Raw genomic sequence first — 21,115 nt, 5'->3', positions numbered from 1 at the left:
AAGTAAAGATATCTTAAAAAGTCTCAACTAACAGACTACACATTACAGGGCGTTGTTTCGGGATCGGTCGAACCTTACGAGGTCGTTGTTTCTAGACTGCAGTTTGAGACAATTGACGACGACTCCACTACTTTTGTGGAGAACCGTTCACAGACTACATCGAGTAAATATACTTATTTTCTTAACTTACTGCTAAGTATTTACTTAACCATTAGGTTGAGTAAGGTGACACTAAATTCAATTGTCATTACTTATACTATACATACATAATTACATAATGCGTAATACATTAATAAATACCGTGTATAACACGCGTAAATCCATTGTAGTACCTATATGGATAGACATGTATAATTAATTGAATATCAGATTATAGCGAACTACTATATTTTATTAAATGATAGTATGAATTCAAATTTGTTTCTATTTTATTTTTATTTGTAATGTTCGGTATACTTTTCATAACCAAGGATTCTATGTTTTTTGACTGAACGACAATGTGAACTGTATGGTTACTTTATAAGTATAAACAATGTCTGTTGCCCTGTTGTAGTGTATCTTTAATTATACGATATAGACATTTCATGCCATTATGCCTCTATTAATAATAATTAATAAATAACAACGCATATGATTTGCAGATTTCATCGTTGAAAATGACAATGATGGAAAACCACGTTGTGTTTCCGATAATTTGGTCAAAAAATTGGCCAACATCTGCGTCCGAGTGGAAGGCGTGTTTGGTTCCCCGCAAGATATCGAATGGGTGGCTGTAGAGGTATTCGTTTTGTGTATTAGTATTATTTTTTGATTTTTTTTTTTTGTATACAAAGCTCATCTTATACCAAGGTTCTGGCGTGTTATTAAAGACTCAAGTGTTGTAAAATTTTAAATTTTAATTTTCATACACACGTGGTTTTTATTATTTTTGTTGTTTTTAAATAGAAAGGTTTTAAATAGTCAAAATTGTAATAATTATAGCTAAGCTCTTCGTTAAATTCAAAGTACACAATAATAAACTCTTAATCGTACTTTCATCTATAGTATATAGATATCGATACGGTACCGAGTTTTATGAACGAAACGTGTGTGTGTGATATAGTAAAATCGTATGTAAAATACATTCGAACCTATACGAATATGGTTTTAAAAATACGATTAGATAAAGGACGATTGTCGACAACCAACCGTTTTCTGAAGGATTAAAACTAATCGTTTGGTATAAATACATACGTCATACTTCATATATTCATAATCGTCTTTTGTCGACAGAATCAAATATACCTTCTCCAGTCGAGACCAATCACGTCCATATTCGCTTGGAATAACGACGAAATCACGCGAGAATTTGACACACCGTTTACGAGCGACGACGTGGTGATGTTTTATAATGTGAAGTTAGATCAATCAATAATATTACGTACACAGTGTATCAATTGATACAATTATTCGTCAAATTTCAGAGAAGTCTACCCTAACCCTATGCACACTCTATCGTTGACTTTGGATTTCTTTTCAACGTTCCCACTGTTTAAATTGACCGAAAAAGAGCCCACTGATATATATCGTAACAAACAGTCGTCCTACACTCACAACAACATGTGTCTTAACGTATGTCAAGTAGGTACCTATATTACTAACAAAAACGTTATACATGTTTAACTGACATTTTATATCCATTCGCTAAATTGTTTTATCAATTTTTTTTTTTTTATGGAAGATGTTTCAAGATTTAGAACCTGGCAGCGTATATGTCAAAATAATTGAATATTCGATAGCCGGACAATGTTTTTTAACAAGTACCATATGGGAGAAAATATTATTGAAAAATCGCAGTTCTGCATTACAAAAATTTTTTAAATCTATTTCTTCACTTAAGGTAGGTATTTGTTTTGTATACAATACATATTATAATGTATTGAAAAATGTATAAAATACCATTTAGGAAACACTATACCTCGAATCACGGTTAAACGAAACACACAAATTGATTTGTAATACAAATATACAACAGGCAGATACAGCGTTGGATCTTTTAAATAATATTGACAGTGTTATGGATGTTTTAGAAAAGGTATTATATAAATTATAAAATTATTCTATATAATAATACTATTATAACTTATATACAATGTGCAGATATAGTTACTTTACATTGTATAATAATACTTATAAGTTATAATATGTTATAACTTATAGCATAAGATTAAGTTATTCAATATATTTTTCTAAATGATATAATTAAAGGTCACTTCTTGTCATGTGGCATCAAGCATGAATAATATAATATCACATACATTGTTGGCAATATTAGGATTAGATTTCAATAAAGGTAAACTTGTTTAATTATTGCAACTTTTTTCATAAATACAATTTAAATATATATTAAAAACTATTGAGACACGAATTTTTAGATTCGCCTGTTGATATGTTATCCAATTTAGCGACATCGATTAATACACCAGACATAATAAACGTTTCAATCTTAAAAGATATTCAAGTATGATTTATGAAAATGATACATTTTACATTGAATTAATTGATTATATTGTTTAGGCTATTGCTGGAGTTATTTCTGAAATGCCTTCCAAAAAAGAATTTTGCGATTTACCCGTTGAAAACTGTAACGACTGGTTAAAGTTGAACTGTGAGAAAGGTTATGGTCAAGTGAATGACTTTATTCAAAAATATGGACACCGTGGTGTCCAAGAGGTTTGACTTATACCTACTTAAAAAACTATCAATACTTTATGACTATATGTGAAATATAATTTTTTGGCTATACCCAACAATGCTAAAAAAAAATCATATTAGATTTCATGACCTATACATTGATCTTTTTACATTTTAACAAAAGAAATTTTTTAAGTCTTATTATTACCCTCATTAGTTAAGAACCAATTATTCTTTTGCCGATTTTATAGTTAGATTTTGGTTCAGAAACTTGGTCAACCGATTGTAACCGATTATTTTCGTGTCTCCAATCGTTAATATTGTACGAACACCGTCAATCCGATAAAAAATCAATAGAAATCGATTCTAGTACTGTTTCAAGAGGATATATTAAAAAGTACTTTAAATTAGTTAATTATTTATGAAAACACCGAATTAATAATGTATTTTATTGTTTCATTAGAATGATATTCGATTATTTACTAAACAAATATCGTCAAAGCATTTCATATAGGGAACAATCAAAGGATATGCTGGTGCAGATCACTCACAAACTGAGATTGGGTTATCGAAATCTCGGTGAAAAACTCGTGGCTGAAGGAAGAATACCAGATTCGAAACTTATTTTTTTCATGTCTCAGTACGAAGTTAGAAAAATGTGTGGAAATAATAACCTTCCCGAAATTGTACACAGGTTAGTGTATATCATAATATAATACCATTAATTATAAACATTATAATAGGTGATAGTATTAATAATTAATAATGATAATAGTTAGGTACCTAAATTATTTTGACAGGTGGTATTTTTAATCGTTATAGGCTTCTCTTAATAGTATTAATATGTTACTCCTGTGTTTGATAAACAAAAAAATATATTTTTTCTTGTAATTTTATTACATTTTATAGAGCAATGAAAAGACGTAAATTATGGCCCGACTGGGCATTATTGCAGTTTGACGACGTGTGTTACGGACCACCTGTTCCTAAAAAAAATTTAGACGAGGTTGATTATATAATTTTATACTTGATACTTGTTTTTTTAATCCTTCCAAATTGTACGCATTTATATTAATTACGATTCCCTGTATTCTACATACAGGAATCTGTTTACAGTTCCATACAGTTTAAAGGTTGTTGCGTGTTTCCTGGACGAGTTAAAAACCGTGCGTGTGTACTAGAGCACATCGAAGACGCGCATTGCTTGCGGACAGGAGATATTTTGATCGTGAAATCCGTCGACATAGCTTGGTCACCATATTTCCCGATTATTTCCGGTTTAGTCACGGAGATTGGCGGTGTAATATCTCACGGTGTGCAATGACAACAAAATAATTTAAAAGCTACGTACAATTAATTACTATTATCGCATTTGTATAGGCGCTGTTGTAGCCAGAGAATACGGGTTACCTTGTCTTGTTGGAGTACAAAATGTCAAAAAATATTTCAAAACGGGTAATACATAAAAAAAAACAACTTGGTGATTTGAAATGAGAGTTCAACTTTGAATTTCAGGTGATATGGTAATTCTAGATTCCGAGAAAGGATTTGTCATCAAAGATGACAGCATTATGACGAATTGAGATTACATCCAAAATAATAGTTTATATTTATGTATCATTTAATTTTTAATTAAAATATATAAAATAAAATAAATTGAGAACAATACAAAAAGTTTAAAGAACATAAGATTATAAATAATAAAACTATTTATACTAACCTAAATCGTATGTACAAAAATAAAATAATATAAATATATAATATAATAATAATTTACCGAGACACAATTATTATTATCGGTAAGCAATACTGTGCTTATATCAATTTACGTTTTTAAATTTCTTGTAATCCAATTCATGAAACTCGTAACTCTGGTGTATACTCCCGGGTACTGGCCTTTGCCGCATCCTATTCCCCAACTGACAATACCCACCTGGGTCCATTTACCATCGTTTAACATCAAAGGACCTCCGCTGTCACCCTGTTTTAATAAAAAAACAAAAATTACATAAATATTCGCATCGAAAAATAATCCACCAACCCTGACTGAATACGGTATAGGTATACATAATATAGTATATGTAATAGGATTTTATACTTACACTGCAAGAGTCTCTTGCTGCTTTGCCCGCGCACAAGAAGTGGTCTACAATCCCGCCCGGGGCTGCAGCTCCATACTTGAACTTGCATTCCTGATTTGTCCACACAGGCACATTGACTTTCTGCAAAATCGCCGGTTGTGGACCACCTAAAAACAGACAGTACATCGGGTTGATTTTTAATCTCAAAAATTATTACGTATTCGTCTCTTTCGAAACTCACTCTCTTTCAAACTGCCCCAGCCGATTACTGTAGCGGTCTGTCCTGCGTACATAGACCTGCTCGTCGGTAAACATATCGGATGTACTTGTTTATCAAACTTCACTGGCTTATCCAGAGTCAGAAGCGCGATATCGTTGTACTGGAGTTAAAATACACGAGTTATTAGACGTAAATTAATGTACACTGTTTAAGATATCTAACGTCTTACTAACCAGAGTTCTTTGATCAAAACCTTTATGTCGAACGACTCTTTTGATTTTTCTCTCCATGTGTTTCACATCAGTTTTGCTTTTGATATTGTAGTCTCCGAGATTCGCTGTCAAACGAGCTACGTCCCACGAACTCATGCTACAATCAAATTTTAGAATATCAAAGGGATATTGGACGTTTAAATATACATATATCGATATATCAATACTTACTGAGCAACGCAATGTGCGGCCGTTAATACGTGTGTGTCATCGATTAAAGACCCTCCGCAAAAATGTCTGCCCGAGTTGAATATAGCTACCTAAAATTGTTTACAACTCATTATTGTCAAACGCTTATTGAGCACATAATATTCCGACCTATATGGATGCCTACATCGATATTGGGAACACTACGAACCATTGTCGTTTTAGATTTGTATTCACTATAAATTTTGTGTAAGTGAAGATGCCCAGAAATCATTATCTAACTATGGATCAACAGTATGACAGCCGAAAAATTATACACCGGAGAACAATACTACCGAGTGTAATAATAGACAAGATTACAATGTGAAACAATAATTATTTTCACTATTATTGAAGCATATTATGATGTTTGCAATTTTATAATATGTATATCACATTATAGATGATCTCTATTTCGATTGACATTAAGACATTATTGTACCGTGCGATGGACATCGGAAATGTATAGATTATATAGAAACCCATAGGTTATTAAGTTTAAGCATATCACAGCGTATAGGCTACTTTGGATTGACCTAGTTTCATTAATTTCTAATGAACATACGAGATATTTTACCGTGACATTAGTGTAAGATATAATACATTACATGCAACACGCGTATGCGCATTATTTACTATATTACACTAGGTTATAGGTACTTACGATCCACGGCCATTCTCCCGGATCGGCGTTTTGACCACCGACGATCCTCTCTTGATCTTGAGGACCGTTTTTCAGACCACATTGATAATCATTGCTCCCACCTTCGCTGTCTACATAAGACGGTGTGGTAGTGGTGGTGGTGGTGGTGGTTATAGGTTTATTGTGTGGGGTAGTAGTGGTGAAGTTTTGATGCTGGAATGGCGGCCATGGTGGTATCGAAGGTTGCTGTGGAGGCGTTGGTTTAGTTGGCTGCGTCGATGGTGGCTTCTGTGGAGGGTGTGTAGGAATCGGCGGTATAGTGTGGTCCGGAGGGTGCGTCGGCAAAGGTGGTGGCCAATTCGGCGGCATTACCATTGACGGTGGTGGTCTTATCCCTTCTTGTTTATGACTCTCTCCGACAAAGCTCGGGTGATCGCAGCACACGCCAAACATCTAAATGCCAATCGATACGGTTAGCGTATAATACTACTGTGCATAGGTATTAATTTATTTTTTTGTGTACGTAAAATAATAGTAAATATAATTTATAATGTACTTATTCATAACATTATTTTATTATTTTATCATTTGAAATAAATCCGTTAGATAATCCATTTTAGAGTAAAAAATATTTGATAAAAATGCGTTAAGCAAATAAAAGGATATTTGAACAATAAAACCTTGTATTTTTAAAAATCAAATGTATACGGACGTTGATTTAGCATTCTTATAAATATTTTTACATATTATTAAATGTTATTTTGGTATTCACCTGTTTGTGGTCGATACTTATGTATGTGCACGTATCGTACATTCCTACCATCCACGAGTCCCAGTATTGGAAGTTTGGCATTTTAATGTACGGATAACACAGTCGAAAACTCGTGCACTTGCCCAACGTGCCTCTGGCCGTCACACACGGGCCTGATACCATCGACCACGAATTCTGTCTTTTCGTCCTCGACGTCTTGACGGTACTGAGATCGTCGGTGCCTTGAGGGCCGCTACCGCTGTTACTCATCAGCGGATCATGACGGTGATCGATATCACGACCTGTTGAATGTTCCTGATCCACAGAATATGCTACAATAATAAAACAGACCCGTATTATTATGAGTATAATATTATATAAAAATTCAAATGTTATGATTAAGTTCTTAAATTCGAACGTTATTTCAGTTATTTGCCACCGCTACTCACAATGTGAATAATATTATGTTATCGACCATCGCAAAGGAGCGCGGAAAACACGGGTCCGCAGTTATTGCATTATCTAATAATTATGATAATATATAGTCGACATAAGAATACCAATGGGGTTCATACGATCAAATATAAGTACAGTATGATAATGTATATAATAATACACAAGTCGATCTGACAGAACTGTCGTTATTTTATCACGTATATTCATCAATAATTTATACAGGACAACGTTTGCTACACCTATTATAATATTATATAGAATTACACGTTTACACGCAAGTAAACAGAAATATGGGTTCACAGTGACATTAAATAATAATATAATATTTTAAGATAAGTCTGCAGGCAGCGCACTTTGTGTTATCGAGACCGGTTCGAGGCGCGTAAGCGTACCTATACGTACATAATATATGTACCTAGCTATATATAAATAAGCTTAGCCCAGCCACGCGCGCAATAATAAAAGCCTTTATGACGACGTTCGTTACACGGTTTTTATAATCTATTAGAATAATATTATTATTAAATTATAATACATTAAGTGTTAATCTCGCTCCTCGATTCCATTAGTAAGAATAGGATGAATAAAATAATTATAGAAAATCTTAGGTGACCTCCACGGTTCCACTATACTCGCGATTATATAGGTGTAGACACTGGACTTGTATAGCTATGTTTATGAGTATCAAAATTATGATTTTAACTAAGTTCACACTAAATTTCCACTTAGTATTATCTATGAATATAGCTAATATTGTCTTTCTTAATCTATGTGAATATTGTTATTATACCCTAACTTTACGGCCTACTCCCTTTACGAAAATTGTATGTAAAATATTTCTAAGTAGCTTAATGCCTATAATTAGAAGTAGGATTTTTATAATTTGATATATTAGTTTCTAGTGTATGTACTTAAATGTGAGTAAGATATATTTACGATTCATGAAACATAAAAATTCATAAAAAAAAAAAATAATTTTACATAAAAAAAGCATGTTTTATTAGGAATTAGAGAATATTTAATACGCTATAGAAATATTTGCGAATATTAAAAGAATATTTTGCATTTTTAAGGTCATAAAACATTGTATACCAAGTATTTAAAATAATATTAATAGAATATATTATTGACTACTTTAAACGAATAAAACATTAAATTAAAGGATTTTAAGAGAATATAAATTAAATTTGTAATAATCAATCTTTTAAATTATATACCTTCAATGTATCTATCCGATATTTCCTTTTCTAGAATAAATCGACTATACACACCTCATTCAATATTAAAAATAAAAAATTTTGAGAAACAATCGTACCGCATATTTTTACAGTTTATGTATAAAAGTTCATTGCCAATTGTTTACCTCATCAAAGAAAACATTGTTTGTGACTATATATGTATATATACGTATATTGGGAACTATTAAAATATGTATTTGGGGAGACTTAGTCCTTTGGGCTCCACCTAGTTATATGAATAAAACACAAAACGCATGTCGTACACCTATTATATAAACATTATGTCACTTGTCACTATAAAGATGATGATCATTACACCCATAGTTGCAAATAGTTTTATTTTTTAAAACAAATATTTAAGTCGTAATTAGTTCAATTTTGTTTCGTTTTCAAGGGGGCTCAAATCCACCACAATTTTATTGAAATATGGCATACAAATACAAATAATTTTTAATATTTAATTATTTAATTTAAATTGTACAATATACACAAAACACATTTATTAAACATATCTTTGGTAAAATATTTCATGATTTTGTCATATTATTCTCTCAACACATTTTTTACTAAAAACTACAATAATATTCTTATCGTGCCTGTTAATATACTGTACTAAAAAAATTCAATTTAGAGATTTAGAGATTTTTATTGGGGTTTATTCTCCCCATTCCAAACACCCTTATTTACGCCAATGATAAACCCTCTGTAGTAAACATATTATATTAGGTGTTTAATAATCGTTTTATCAGTCATCGATTTGAACACGCATCAAATACGACGTGTGTTGTCGTATACATCTAGAGGTGACTGCGATATCACGCGTTTTTCCCGACATTCGCAAATTTAATGAACGATGATTATAGGGTTCAGTAATGTTTTAATATAGTGATGCTGGGCTAATGACCCAGCGGCAGTCCGATTAATCGTGCAAAAACGGACCACCGTTGCGATACGCTATATATATTATTATCATATATAGCGCCACGCGGGTTAATCGAAACACGAAGACGCTTCCGGCGAACGATACAGGTGGCATACATAGTAAAGTTTACTTTATACGCTATAATATGTAATTTAAGTAACCAAAAACAAAATAATATACACCTATATACCTGTGTTATTTGCGCGAGTATGAATTTTTTTTTCGCTTCTTACTGGAATTGTTTTTTTTCTTTCTCTCTCTAATAATGAATATTATATTATCACGACCGCGTCATTCGAGCGTTGTAAGAATATTATATCAGCCTTTCGGATATATTATAATTCTGCGAAATACTTTGGCTAACCTAACCTATACCTACCGCGAATATAATATATAAAGACGTGTTAACCGCGCTTTGATCTTTCGCGTCAGGCGTCAGTTTCGATACGATATAATTACACGTTGTAGGTACATACACCTAAATTGTTTATCTATGCACGATTATATACATATATGTATATATATATTAATAATATTGTCTGCTGTAATTCGAGCATAACATGAATATTATTATCTCAAACGATCTGGTTTTTTATGAAACTAAAGTCCTGTTGTTTTTTTTAGTAATAATCGAATATATGATTAATAAATTGTATCATTTTGGTTTCCGCGAAAATAAATAGAAAGACTAAATGGTTAGAAAGCTGTTCATCGAACTGAGTATCAACCAACACGTAACTACGTAGGTATATGGTTTAAAAACAAAAACAAAAACAACTGTTTATAAACTAATATATTATAGTATTTTTAATTATGTACAATATAATATTATGTATATTATATGCGTATTGGATAAAATTTCCATTGCGACAGACCTCGCAATGCACAGTAGTACATTCTACAACAATGATCGGCAGTATTTTGCATTTAAGATTAATTTTATATACCCACATTTTTAAATATTTCAAATATACTTTAAATATAAATCACATCATAAACACCATTTTACATTATGAAGATTATTAAAAATAGGATCTGGTTATCTGGACCACCCTCTAAGTCAGAATAATATGCTGAACAATAATTTTTCATGATGTATAAACTATATAAGTTATACTGTCTTTTTTATGTTTTTAAACATGCATAGATACGTGCCGTATAAATTTATAAAGCCGAATTCAAATCTCATGCAAATCTATCACCGGATGAATTTATCCAATGCCCCGCCGGTGAAAGTTATTTGAACAATATATACAATATAAACACCTAATTTATTAAAAAGAAACCAATTATTATTTAAATATTTTATTAAGTTATAAATAACGTTTTGCGGTTACGACGGTTTAATAAGTCATAAATAATAACTACCTATATCATCACAGAGTACAAACTATATAAAATGTATCATAATATATAGTCATGCTCTATCATCACCAAACACTATAGAAGTATAGAGTATAGATACAACAATATCATTATTTGTAGGATATATACTCGCTTCTCTGTATGTCAATTGCCGATATAACAAATAATAATATTATAATGTTTAGTGCGTAGGTATGTCAATTCGTAATAAATGATAAGACTACAGTAGGTATAGGCTTCTATTTAAAATGTAGCCAAACCTCTGAACATAGGTACATATGGGGTATAGCTGGCATTAGGTAGTGTACAGCCAAATCGGAATCGGCTATAAAACCAAAAACGTGTTTAAAATTCACTTTTGTTCCCGTTCTTCCTGGTGTACATACGACACACACACATATTATACTACATAAGTATAATATATAGCTGGTATACATATAGTGTTATCACACAAAACCAATTATATCTCTGCCAAAATACCCACACGATCTATACGTCTCCGTGGGTCACATTCAAACTCATAAATTCGCACGCCATTTATATTAATGTATTTTTAACAATATTTCTGTATATCAAATAGATGGTTTTTTTTCGTAGCGGTCAGAGTAGTTTATGTACATACATACATACATATATATAAACAATCAAGTCTTGGACTCGGCCACTTTGTTTTCTTTTTCTTTTTTTTTTACGCTTTAAATATCTTCCAAACTGGTCATTCGCAATAATATTATACTATATCAAAAGTTGAACAGTCAACGTGGGTCAATATACTCTAATGCACACATCATGACCACGCTCGGGTTACTGCCATATATAGAGGGGATGCTATGTGTATACTACATTTATATTATTATAAGACGAGTATAAATAAATATATTTGCGTTTTATACATTTTATATTCGTTTGTAGGTTATTTTACTGCGCAAAATAAAAGTTACTACTAATCACTGTGTACACCACCTATATAATAATATAATTCGCATAAACGACACCAATAACGCGTCTTGGTCGTATAATATAGGTAGGTATGTATAGCGGTACCCACATAACCTGCCCAAACTGAGTGAAAACGATAAATTTGAAAATAAAATTCGCGCGATCTTTTAGGTGGACATACGGAACAGTTGTTAAGTATATGTATGTATGCTTAACAACTGTAAAAAAATATGTTTATCATATTTTCTCCAAAATCGGTGTCACCGTTCTCGTGGTTAATTTATTTTAGTTTAGAAAATACGTTAAATTTTGAATACAGCAGATAGGTATAAACACTACTAACATTATTATGATGATTATAATAAATGTATATGCATACACATAGCTGAAATAATATAAAAAATATATAATGTATTCCATGTTCCAACATACTTTTCTAGAGAAAACTGTATTTGGGTGTGTTAAATATTAACATTTTTACTTATAATTTTAAATTGTAATTTTATCGTGTTGTTGAAATAAATAAATTGGATCACATCTATATATATATATATATATATCTGTATATAATATTTTTTTAAAACTTAATTAGACGTTTGACAACATGAAGATTTGTTTTTGAAAATATCATTTAGTAGACATTCGCACAATCGCTGCCTAGAGTATAATGTACTCATAAAATAAAAGATGTTATCAATACGTCGTAGTTATTAATATTTTTATTCGTATAATTTATAATATTTTATACAGTTTATTGACATAAAAAAAACCCCATTCTGTGAAGGTGACTAACTCATAACTAATAGGTTGACCGAACTATGTATAATTTATGTACAACTAGGTACTTGATTAACATAGGTATACCTATATATGACAATGCGAATTGTTATCTTAAGACCACGGATTTAAATTTCTATTTATTAGACATAACTAATATACATGTTTACTTCCCTTGATAATCTCACAAAAAACAATAGTGGCTAGTGGCTCTCCCCATCATATATATATATATATATATATTATTTAAATATATAATTATTATGTTTGACGGAATGTGTACACTGGTACAGTAAGTTGATCTCCGAGCAGTAGTGGACTTAACGAATTTATTGTTTATAATGTACTTATAGGTACGTAGGCTGTTATATTATTCAAGAAACTTTGCAAATTTGTTTTATCTCAGACAATGTTTACAATTCGTCCCACACGTGATAAACAGATGCTGTATAACGAGTTATTGTGCGAGTAAAACGAAAACCATATTATTTAAACTCAACGTAAAAAGACATGACATCGTCCATAACGACAAAGGGAATTAATATTTTTAACAAGTCATATATCTCGGTTTTACTATATCTGATTGTTTTACAAGCCAATTGCGCACTTCCGGTTCGATTAAATATTAATTTTTGTCTCCGATTATATTTAACTTCGAGTGTTTTAAACTTTTTTAACCTGACAAAATATAGATAGATAAGCATTACTTTAAATCAATGATAGTATAATCATATACTATATTATATAAATTATAATTGCATTCAAAATGTACCCAATCATTTGTATTAGTTGTATTTCGTTCAACGGTACCTACCTGTCCAACTTATACAATTATTACAATAATATAAATAATATAATACACCTAATCCAGTATTTATTAAAAGCAGTGATCGTTTTTATTAGACCCACGCGTTTCATAATCCATTAAACGTAAAAGGATTTGTTGAGAAAAGAAAATCCTCCCATATGTATTTGCTGTAGCTATCATAATATTATATGTATTTTCTTCGTCTTTACTAGTGTACTAATGCATAACATACCAAATTTTACATTAAATAATTTCTTTAAGAATATATAACTAAATACAGAACGTATATTAGAAGAAAAGAAACTAGTTGGGAATCTCTAATTATCTTTCTGAAGCTTTAAGCCCAGAACCAAACAATATCCTTAAATGGCTTAAGCTCCTTAGGTACTTTATCGGAAATAAATCTATCAGTCAAATATCATATAACAATATAATTGAATGTATATATTTTTTTACATTTGTAAATACTATTAACAATGTAACCTAATTTTATCTAAACATTCTAAACCGATATGTTATGCTCAGTGGCCTTAGATTTCGAGTGGCGGGGATAAATTTTAATAATAATAAAAAAAGATTTGTCATTTTTGCAATCCACGTATTAAGAAACCCGTACCTATTGAATTTTTGGCAACGTTATTTTTTTCATCTCACTATAAAACATACATTATTATCTATTGTCAAATCGCTTAACCGTTAATCTGCATAAATTTATATTATTTATTTCGAGTCCAATACTACCTACATCTAAACAACGAATAACGACGCACGCCAATGATAGTTTTGATAACGAAAATGTCTGTATTATATTCGTTTAACCTAGACTCAACATATAGATACTAGACGTATTAAATACGTCTATAGAAATGGAATAGACGCAGCTATAGGTATTAGGACAGAAATTTGATAGAAACCGGAAATCAAAATGTGTGATGTGTGTTGTATTTTTGTTCTCTTGAAACAAACATTTATAATTACATACGTACTCATAATATATAAAATATTTCTTCGAAACAGAGATCTAGGGCAATTGTTTGGATGGAGTGATGTGTCACAAAATTACACGATACACGCTGACCGAATTCTGAGAATATTTCGGGTTTATGATAATAATATTTAATCATATTAAATGCTACTCGTAAATTATGAAAGCAAGTAAAGATGTAAATACTAAAATACAAATACCTACCAATAATATTACAGTATCTTAGAGAGCCGTGTATATAAAGTTAAACTAGCTGTTAAATTATGATTATCGATATATTTAACATTTAAATTTGATACAATTCCTTAATAATTAATATGATTATCATTAACGAATCATTTAGAAGTAAACTTACTAGTTACTATTATGATATGTTATCGCACTTATTTGTGTTTTACATACCTGGTCTGAAAAATCCATCTCAATAGATCTCAAACCTCAAATTTCAATTTTAGAACTTTTGCAGTGCCGTAGTCGGTGGGGGGGCTTTTGGGCTCAGAAATACAGTGCAAACTTAATTTGTTGTCATAATATTGACCATCAAAAATTAAGCCCCCCTCCCCCCCCGAAAAAAATCCTGGCTATGGCATTGAATTTTCTATGATCTAATGAATATAAAGTATAAAGTATTAACGCATACTTTTTTGAATTCTAAAATTGTATTGACTATTAAGTCGTGATAATAATATAATTGTTTTTATAAATACTGATATAACATTTTATCTAATAAATTATTATATTATAATAAATAATTTTATTTATACTAATATTCACCGTGTTTGGTGCTTGTTGACATCATAACAAAATTTCCGTTGTATTTTAACTAGATTTTCAAAATCTTTTTTTCTTCAAAAAACGTTTTTATTTAATTATAATTTATTACTAAACTCGTACAATAATATTACTATAGAATTTTTTTTTTGAAAATTGTATTTAAACAAATTAGTCACAACGTCAAATTTGATTGTATGATGGCCTCATAGATTCAGACACCTACCAAATTAAATAATTGTGGGATATAATACTGCAGTTATTGTGTAAGTACATGCGTATTAAATCAAACTGTCTGTTATTTTGTAAAACCTGTGTTAATTAATAAGTTATGTCTTATTACATTCAATTCTATGTACATAATACTAGGTACCTACATACCTATACTTATAATATAGTATATATAATTGTAATTGTCTTACATAAAAAAATATGTTTGTTTTAAACGTTTGATTTATTATAATTTATTTGAGGGTACGGTAAACCATGAAAACACATTTCCTCATAAATTTATAGTTAATCATATCAAATAATAACATTTCAATAAAAAATATATATATATCATTTGTTTAATTTCTTTTGATTAGTTATAAATTATAATTTGTGATACTATACAATTTAATAAAATTAATTGTATTTGAAATGATACCAGTTTAATATTTTACTGAACACATGAGTATAAAATGTATTAACAATATATAGTGGTGATTAATTTTAATACCTTATAATAATTCAATTACCTACGCTATTTGAGAGTATAATATTTTGTGTGTTAATATATTTTATTTATATAACTCGTTTTGACCTTGCCACCTGCATGCAAGTTACATTTTGCTCCCGGTATATTAAATATTTAACTAAATTAAATCCTAAAATATGCTTATGTACCTATATATAGTATCATCTATCATACATTCAGACACATAAGGCCTATAGTATAGGCTATTATTATAATCAGCTATGAAATAAATACTCAACAGATCAACTTTATCAATTATACCACATTGTATTATAAATGACAACTAATCCGTATTATTTTATTCACTGTACATCACTTACATTATTTACAACGATCAATAATTGATTATTCTAAAATTATAAACATTTTAGCTAAAAATATTGAAGTATGACAAACCTATAAAACCTATTAAGTTAAACAGCAAAACATGCGTGTATTTTCATAATGTAGTTTAATTTATGATGGTATAATCGTATTAACTAATTAATCTATGTAATACATTTAATACAGAAAAGGGATTTTTTTTTTCATAAAATAGTATAGAACGAAGAATGTATTCATCTGGTGTGTCACCAATAGATTACTATACAAAATCGCGAGTGGAATATTAATATTGTTATTATGTGTGTGTACGAAGTTTAATTCGTATAGAGTACACGTAGGAATGTCCTGTAATGGATATTTTCTATCCGGCCGGAGATGTCTGATAGATGACTGTAATTTTACCTAATAAACTGGTTAGATATACATTTTGTATTACTCATTAATCTAGAAGTAAAAGAATTATTTAAACAGTACCTACATATATTAAAAAGTATACATTTAAATTTGCTATCAAGAAAAATGCATTAAAAACGTAATGGTGACCTTAGGTTTTAATCAAAATATATATGTGAATATCGAATATACCTCGAATATTACCTGTATTATTAAAACATTACAAGTTACGATAGGTGCGCATAAAAAGTTGAAAAATTATTCATTTGGAATCGACTATTTTTGTTGAAAAATATCTCATTAGAATCACATATTGTTAAAAATGTGTTTTAGTTGTTATTGAATCATATTACTTTAGAGCGTAATCTGTTTGAAATATATTATACCGAAAACAAATGCGTTCATAAATGTAATTTTGCAAAAACTATTCGTTATAGAAACATAACATATTATGTTGTTGGAATTAAAATATTATACCAAACAATATTTTAATGGAGTTATAATTGGTCGAAGCTACTTTTATAGAAAATTTTCTAAATTTTTTTTAAACAACATATAGACTTCAGTTACGGCTATCAAAATATTATGCATTATAACATCATCATACGAGTACCTACTTTGAAGAAAAAATATTACTGGCAATTTCGCAATTGTAGTATTGGATATGTATTATGTATATGATGTACACTACACAGTGTATCTTAATAAATTGTATCATACCTACTTTATAACGGTTACAATAATTTCAAATAAGATTGTACCAAAATTTACTAGATACCTACCATAATTTTCGTTCATTCTCGCCTCCTAGTAATACAGATTTTTTATTTCTTACGATTTTATAGTATGATTCTATTGAAACGATTTTTTCGACTCTCCATGTCAAACCAAAAACGGTATCTGCATAATGTTCCAGAGTTCACATAGTGTGAACGACCGCCCGAATTCGTTTTTTATATTTGATTTTTGGTAACATGTTATATATTTTTACACTAAAAAAAATTTAGGCTTAGGTCGTAACGCGTATTAATACTGTTTGCTATATCATGACGTATAAATAAACTGCAGAGTATTAAGGGCGACACTCGTTTGGGATTGATCAAATTATTACTATTACTATGGTTCGTCGATTTTTTTTTTCGGAAAATCTGCACGCGGGACGCATGAGCCACGCGAATTGTCAAAATCAATATTAAATATATTACCTATTATGTGCACGGTAAATAACCCGTTAACTTAGCCACGTGTTTCAATGATACATCGAATATAAATTTTAATCTATACTTAAGGAGTGAATTATCGCAGCAGACAACGAATTCATCGAATAAAAATACATATTGCAATCACATGTAAACAAACGGATACTTTTTGCGCCGCCGCCTCCGCCGTCGCTGTCATTGAACCTGTGTCGCATTGGCCGGCGACCTTGACGCAGGACAACGTGTTCGCATCGGCCGAGTAAGTCATTTGTAAGTATACAGTAATTTTCGTTCGGTTTTTTTCTACCTTTAACGCCAACCTTAGCCCTCGGCTCAACAATAACAATATTATTCTTCGTGTGCGTCCTAACATCCTTACTGTTGCGATAATTTAATGAAATAAATACCTATATATGATGCGAACGTGATGATAATAGTATACCCACTCGTTTTGCGTTCAAAATATATGTTTGCTAGGAGAGTACAAATACATAATGAAAATGTGTACACGAGCTTAGTGTGATCGTATATAATAGGATGATAGCGATGTATTCCTTCTCGAGTGAGTATAACCGCCCACCGAAATCGAATAGGTATACGTTTAAAATATATACTTTACTTCGAGTATAGAAGTTGACAGACGTGCTGTTTGCAAAATAAATATTAAAATTATATTTGGTATACCTACATTGTATTTGGACAACTATTATAAATTGCTATATAAACATATATACATAATATATAATATGTATATACATTATACGCATATAGAACAGACGTGCAAGGTCCTACATTTTTCACGAGACGCGCCCGTATTCAAGATTTATAATAATACGCGTGATACTGAATAAATTATGTTTTTGTTGGATTAAATAGAACGCAATTACATTTACACGGAATTAAAAAGAGGCGAGTATTTAATAAAACAATTTGAATTTCAATTACCTCAAAAATCCATCCCCCTGAGTCCTAAATAATAAAAAAATTTTATTACTTGTCTGTTTTATGACGGTATAAACTTATTATATAATTAATAATAATAATGGTATACATTAAGTGGTACTATATAAAGTCTAAATTCTATAATTAAAAATAATATGTCGGCAAGACAAAAGTTCAATCTTATTATTATTGTTGTTTCATATTTACTATTTTATGTTCATAAGCCATAAGTAATAATTGTACTCGATGTAGCACATTATTTAATTACGACTTGAAGAAAGTTAATAAGTTATAATTTCAATGATTTTATGAAAAGTCAAAACTGTTGGGTAATATAAAGATCAGTATAATTGAACTACCATGGTCGAGAAAAGTAAATTATTGAACTCGTTAGGAGACGATTAGTCAAAAATACTTATAATAGACTTTCTTAACATGCAATATCTCATCAGAAATCAGAATTATACGCTAATAATAATTAATATAATATTTCTAAAATGATTTATTTTCACTATTATATATTATGGTCAATTAAGTAATTTAATTTTCAACACAATGATAAAATATTATCATTCGTGGTCAATGAGAAATAAGATATTTCAAACTATAGTAATATGATTTGATTTTTATTGCATAGTTGATGCATATATAAATTATAAGACACATGCTACATCGAATATCATAAATGGTGCCAGCATGTGGTTTAAAAATTAAATTAACAATTATCTATTTATTTTTTTTAACGCAAAAGAAAAATTGTACAAACAATATATTATACTTTATACTTATTATATTATAAATTATAAAATACGTCTTTTATTTAAAAAACATAAATAATATTTCGTCTCGGGTATTTCAACAGGAATTATGAGATACTATAAAATATAAACTTTACGTAGATTTTATTTTAATTAAATAAATAAGGCTATTAATTGTATAGGTAAATTTAAATATACTACAATAATAAGTATACCATAGTACCTATACATTTTTGAAACAGAGTTAAACAATGACACAATTTTATGTTCAGTTTAATGAACAAGAAAACAACTTAAAAACTCCTTAAACCCTAAATTGTAAATAACATAATTTATCGACTATATAAACCAAATAATGGATAATTTCTAGAAAAAATATCAGTTAAACAATACGTGTAAATAAAACCATAATATGAAAAGACAATCGACTGAATCAAAATGTATTTAATAGTTATTACTTTATTTAATACATTTTATACAAATTAAGATATTAAAAAACAATTGATCAATAAGTACAACATGTCTTTATATTATATTATAAGACAAATATTAATCTTTTACTAAAATTACATTTTTCATACTTAACGCTTAAAGTTTTGGTATTTTAAAAATATGAATACATTATAAGATATAAAACATTTAATTTAAGAAGCCACTGAACTACCTCTACCTACTCGTAAATTGTGAATTTATTTTTTATCTTACTATAATAAAATTCATAAGAACATAAAATCATTACTTGTATAGTTATACAGAATATACAATAAATTTATGATATTTTTTATTTTTTTCATTAATTTTACGTCTGAATAAAATATTAAATTAAAATTTGGACATTATTTTTGGAAATCTTTATTTAAGTAGTGTTATTAGTTATAACACGAATGCATCGATTATTTTAACTGATTAAATTATAATTAGACTGGCCTCCAGTCGAAACATCACATATTATTATGTTTACGACGATCTAATGAGATGAAAAATACGAACGAATAAAAAAAAACTTGAAACCAGTTTTTGAATACAGTTAACTATATTTAAAACATATTTGAATACGATATACCATGGAAGAATGCAAATTACGTTTGCAAAAATGTAGTGCTGAACGACAGAAATGTCTATATATTATACATAATAATATGTAAAATAAAAACATACATAAATAGATATGTCGTTTCAGAATAGATCTATCAGAAAAGATTAATAGTTCAAAATATGATCTTTTACAACGAATTTGACTATATAAACATACCTACCTATATACTCGTATAAATTATACGACGAGAAGTCGCCTTTAGTCCTTACCTTCAAGTATGACCGCGTCGTCGGTGTGAATCTCGCGGTATGCTTCACGCCTCAGGGCCAAGGTCGGAGAGACAAAGTGCAGAATCAGCAATAGGACGGTGGTGGCCTGCAGCCGCAGTAACAGCCGATAATGACAACGAGAAGGTCCCTGCTCATTTGGCCGGTCCGGCCCGGAAGACTTCATCGTCTCAGACGGTTTCTCTGCTGTTTGCGCGAGACGGTGCGGGCTTTGAATCGTAATATTATAAAGGTGGTGGCGTTGGCAGCGTTTAAATCGAAATATGACGTTCGACGGAAAAACGATTTCGCACTACGACCGGCTGTGGTGCCGGTAATCAGTGCAACTGACCGTTGGTCACGAGACGCAG

At 29.9% G+C, this 21,115-nt stretch overlaps 2 protein-coding genes across 3 annotated transcripts in view; one reads left to right on the top strand and one right to left on the bottom strand.

Moving 5' to 3' along the window:
• Positions 1–4,290, top strand: part of LOC132924333 (putative phosphoenolpyruvate synthase) — a 13,205-nt gene extending 8,915 nt beyond the window's left edge. For both annotated transcript variants that reach the window (XM_060988578.1, XM_060988571.1), the window contains exons 14-28: positions 49–163; positions 642–778; positions 1,273–1,397; positions 1,464–1,620; positions 1,721–1,879; positions 1,946–2,074; positions 2,248–2,332; positions 2,415–2,500; positions 2,557–2,712; positions 2,925–3,070; positions 3,137–3,367; positions 3,583–3,679; positions 3,776–3,986; positions 4,054–4,128; positions 4,189–4,290. In XM_060988578.1, the coding sequence (XP_060844561.1) occupies positions 49–163; positions 642–778; positions 1,273–1,397; positions 1,464–1,620; positions 1,721–1,879; positions 1,946–2,074; positions 2,248–2,332; positions 2,415–2,500; positions 2,557–2,712; positions 2,925–3,070; positions 3,137–3,367; positions 3,583–3,679; positions 3,776–3,986; positions 4,054–4,128; positions 4,189–4,256 (1,977 nt within the window). In that variant the 3' untranslated portion in view covers positions 4,257–4,290. The remainder of the gene's footprint in view (positions 1–48; positions 164–641; positions 779–1,272; positions 1,398–1,463; positions 1,621–1,720; positions 1,880–1,945; positions 2,075–2,247; positions 2,333–2,414; positions 2,501–2,556; positions 2,713–2,924; positions 3,071–3,136; positions 3,368–3,582; positions 3,680–3,775; positions 3,987–4,053; positions 4,129–4,188) is intronic.
• On the bottom strand, positions 4,271–21,115 carry LOC132924344 (transmembrane protease serine 9-like). The gene is made up of 8 exons (XM_060988592.1): positions 20,748–21,115; positions 6,848–7,158; positions 6,097–6,528; positions 5,418–5,506; positions 5,208–5,343; positions 4,996–5,134; positions 4,776–4,921; positions 4,271–4,654 (listed from the first exon to the last, which is right to left on the bottom strand). Exons 1-8 carry the CDS (start codon positions 20,929–20,931, stop codon positions 4,499–4,501), a joined length of 1,593 nt encoding a protein of 530 aa, XP_060844575.1. The 5' UTR covers positions 20,932–21,115; the 3' UTR covers positions 4,271–4,498.

The sequence above is a fragment of the Rhopalosiphum padi genome, chromosome 1 (genome assembly GCF_020882245.1).
Source record: "Rhopalosiphum padi isolate XX-2018 chromosome 1, ASM2088224v1, whole genome shotgun sequence".
In the NCBI taxonomy this organism is placed as follows: Eukaryota; Metazoa; Arthropoda; class Insecta; order Hemiptera; family Aphididae; genus Rhopalosiphum; species Rhopalosiphum padi.
This window is presented reverse-complemented; position numbering and strand designations above follow the sequence as displayed.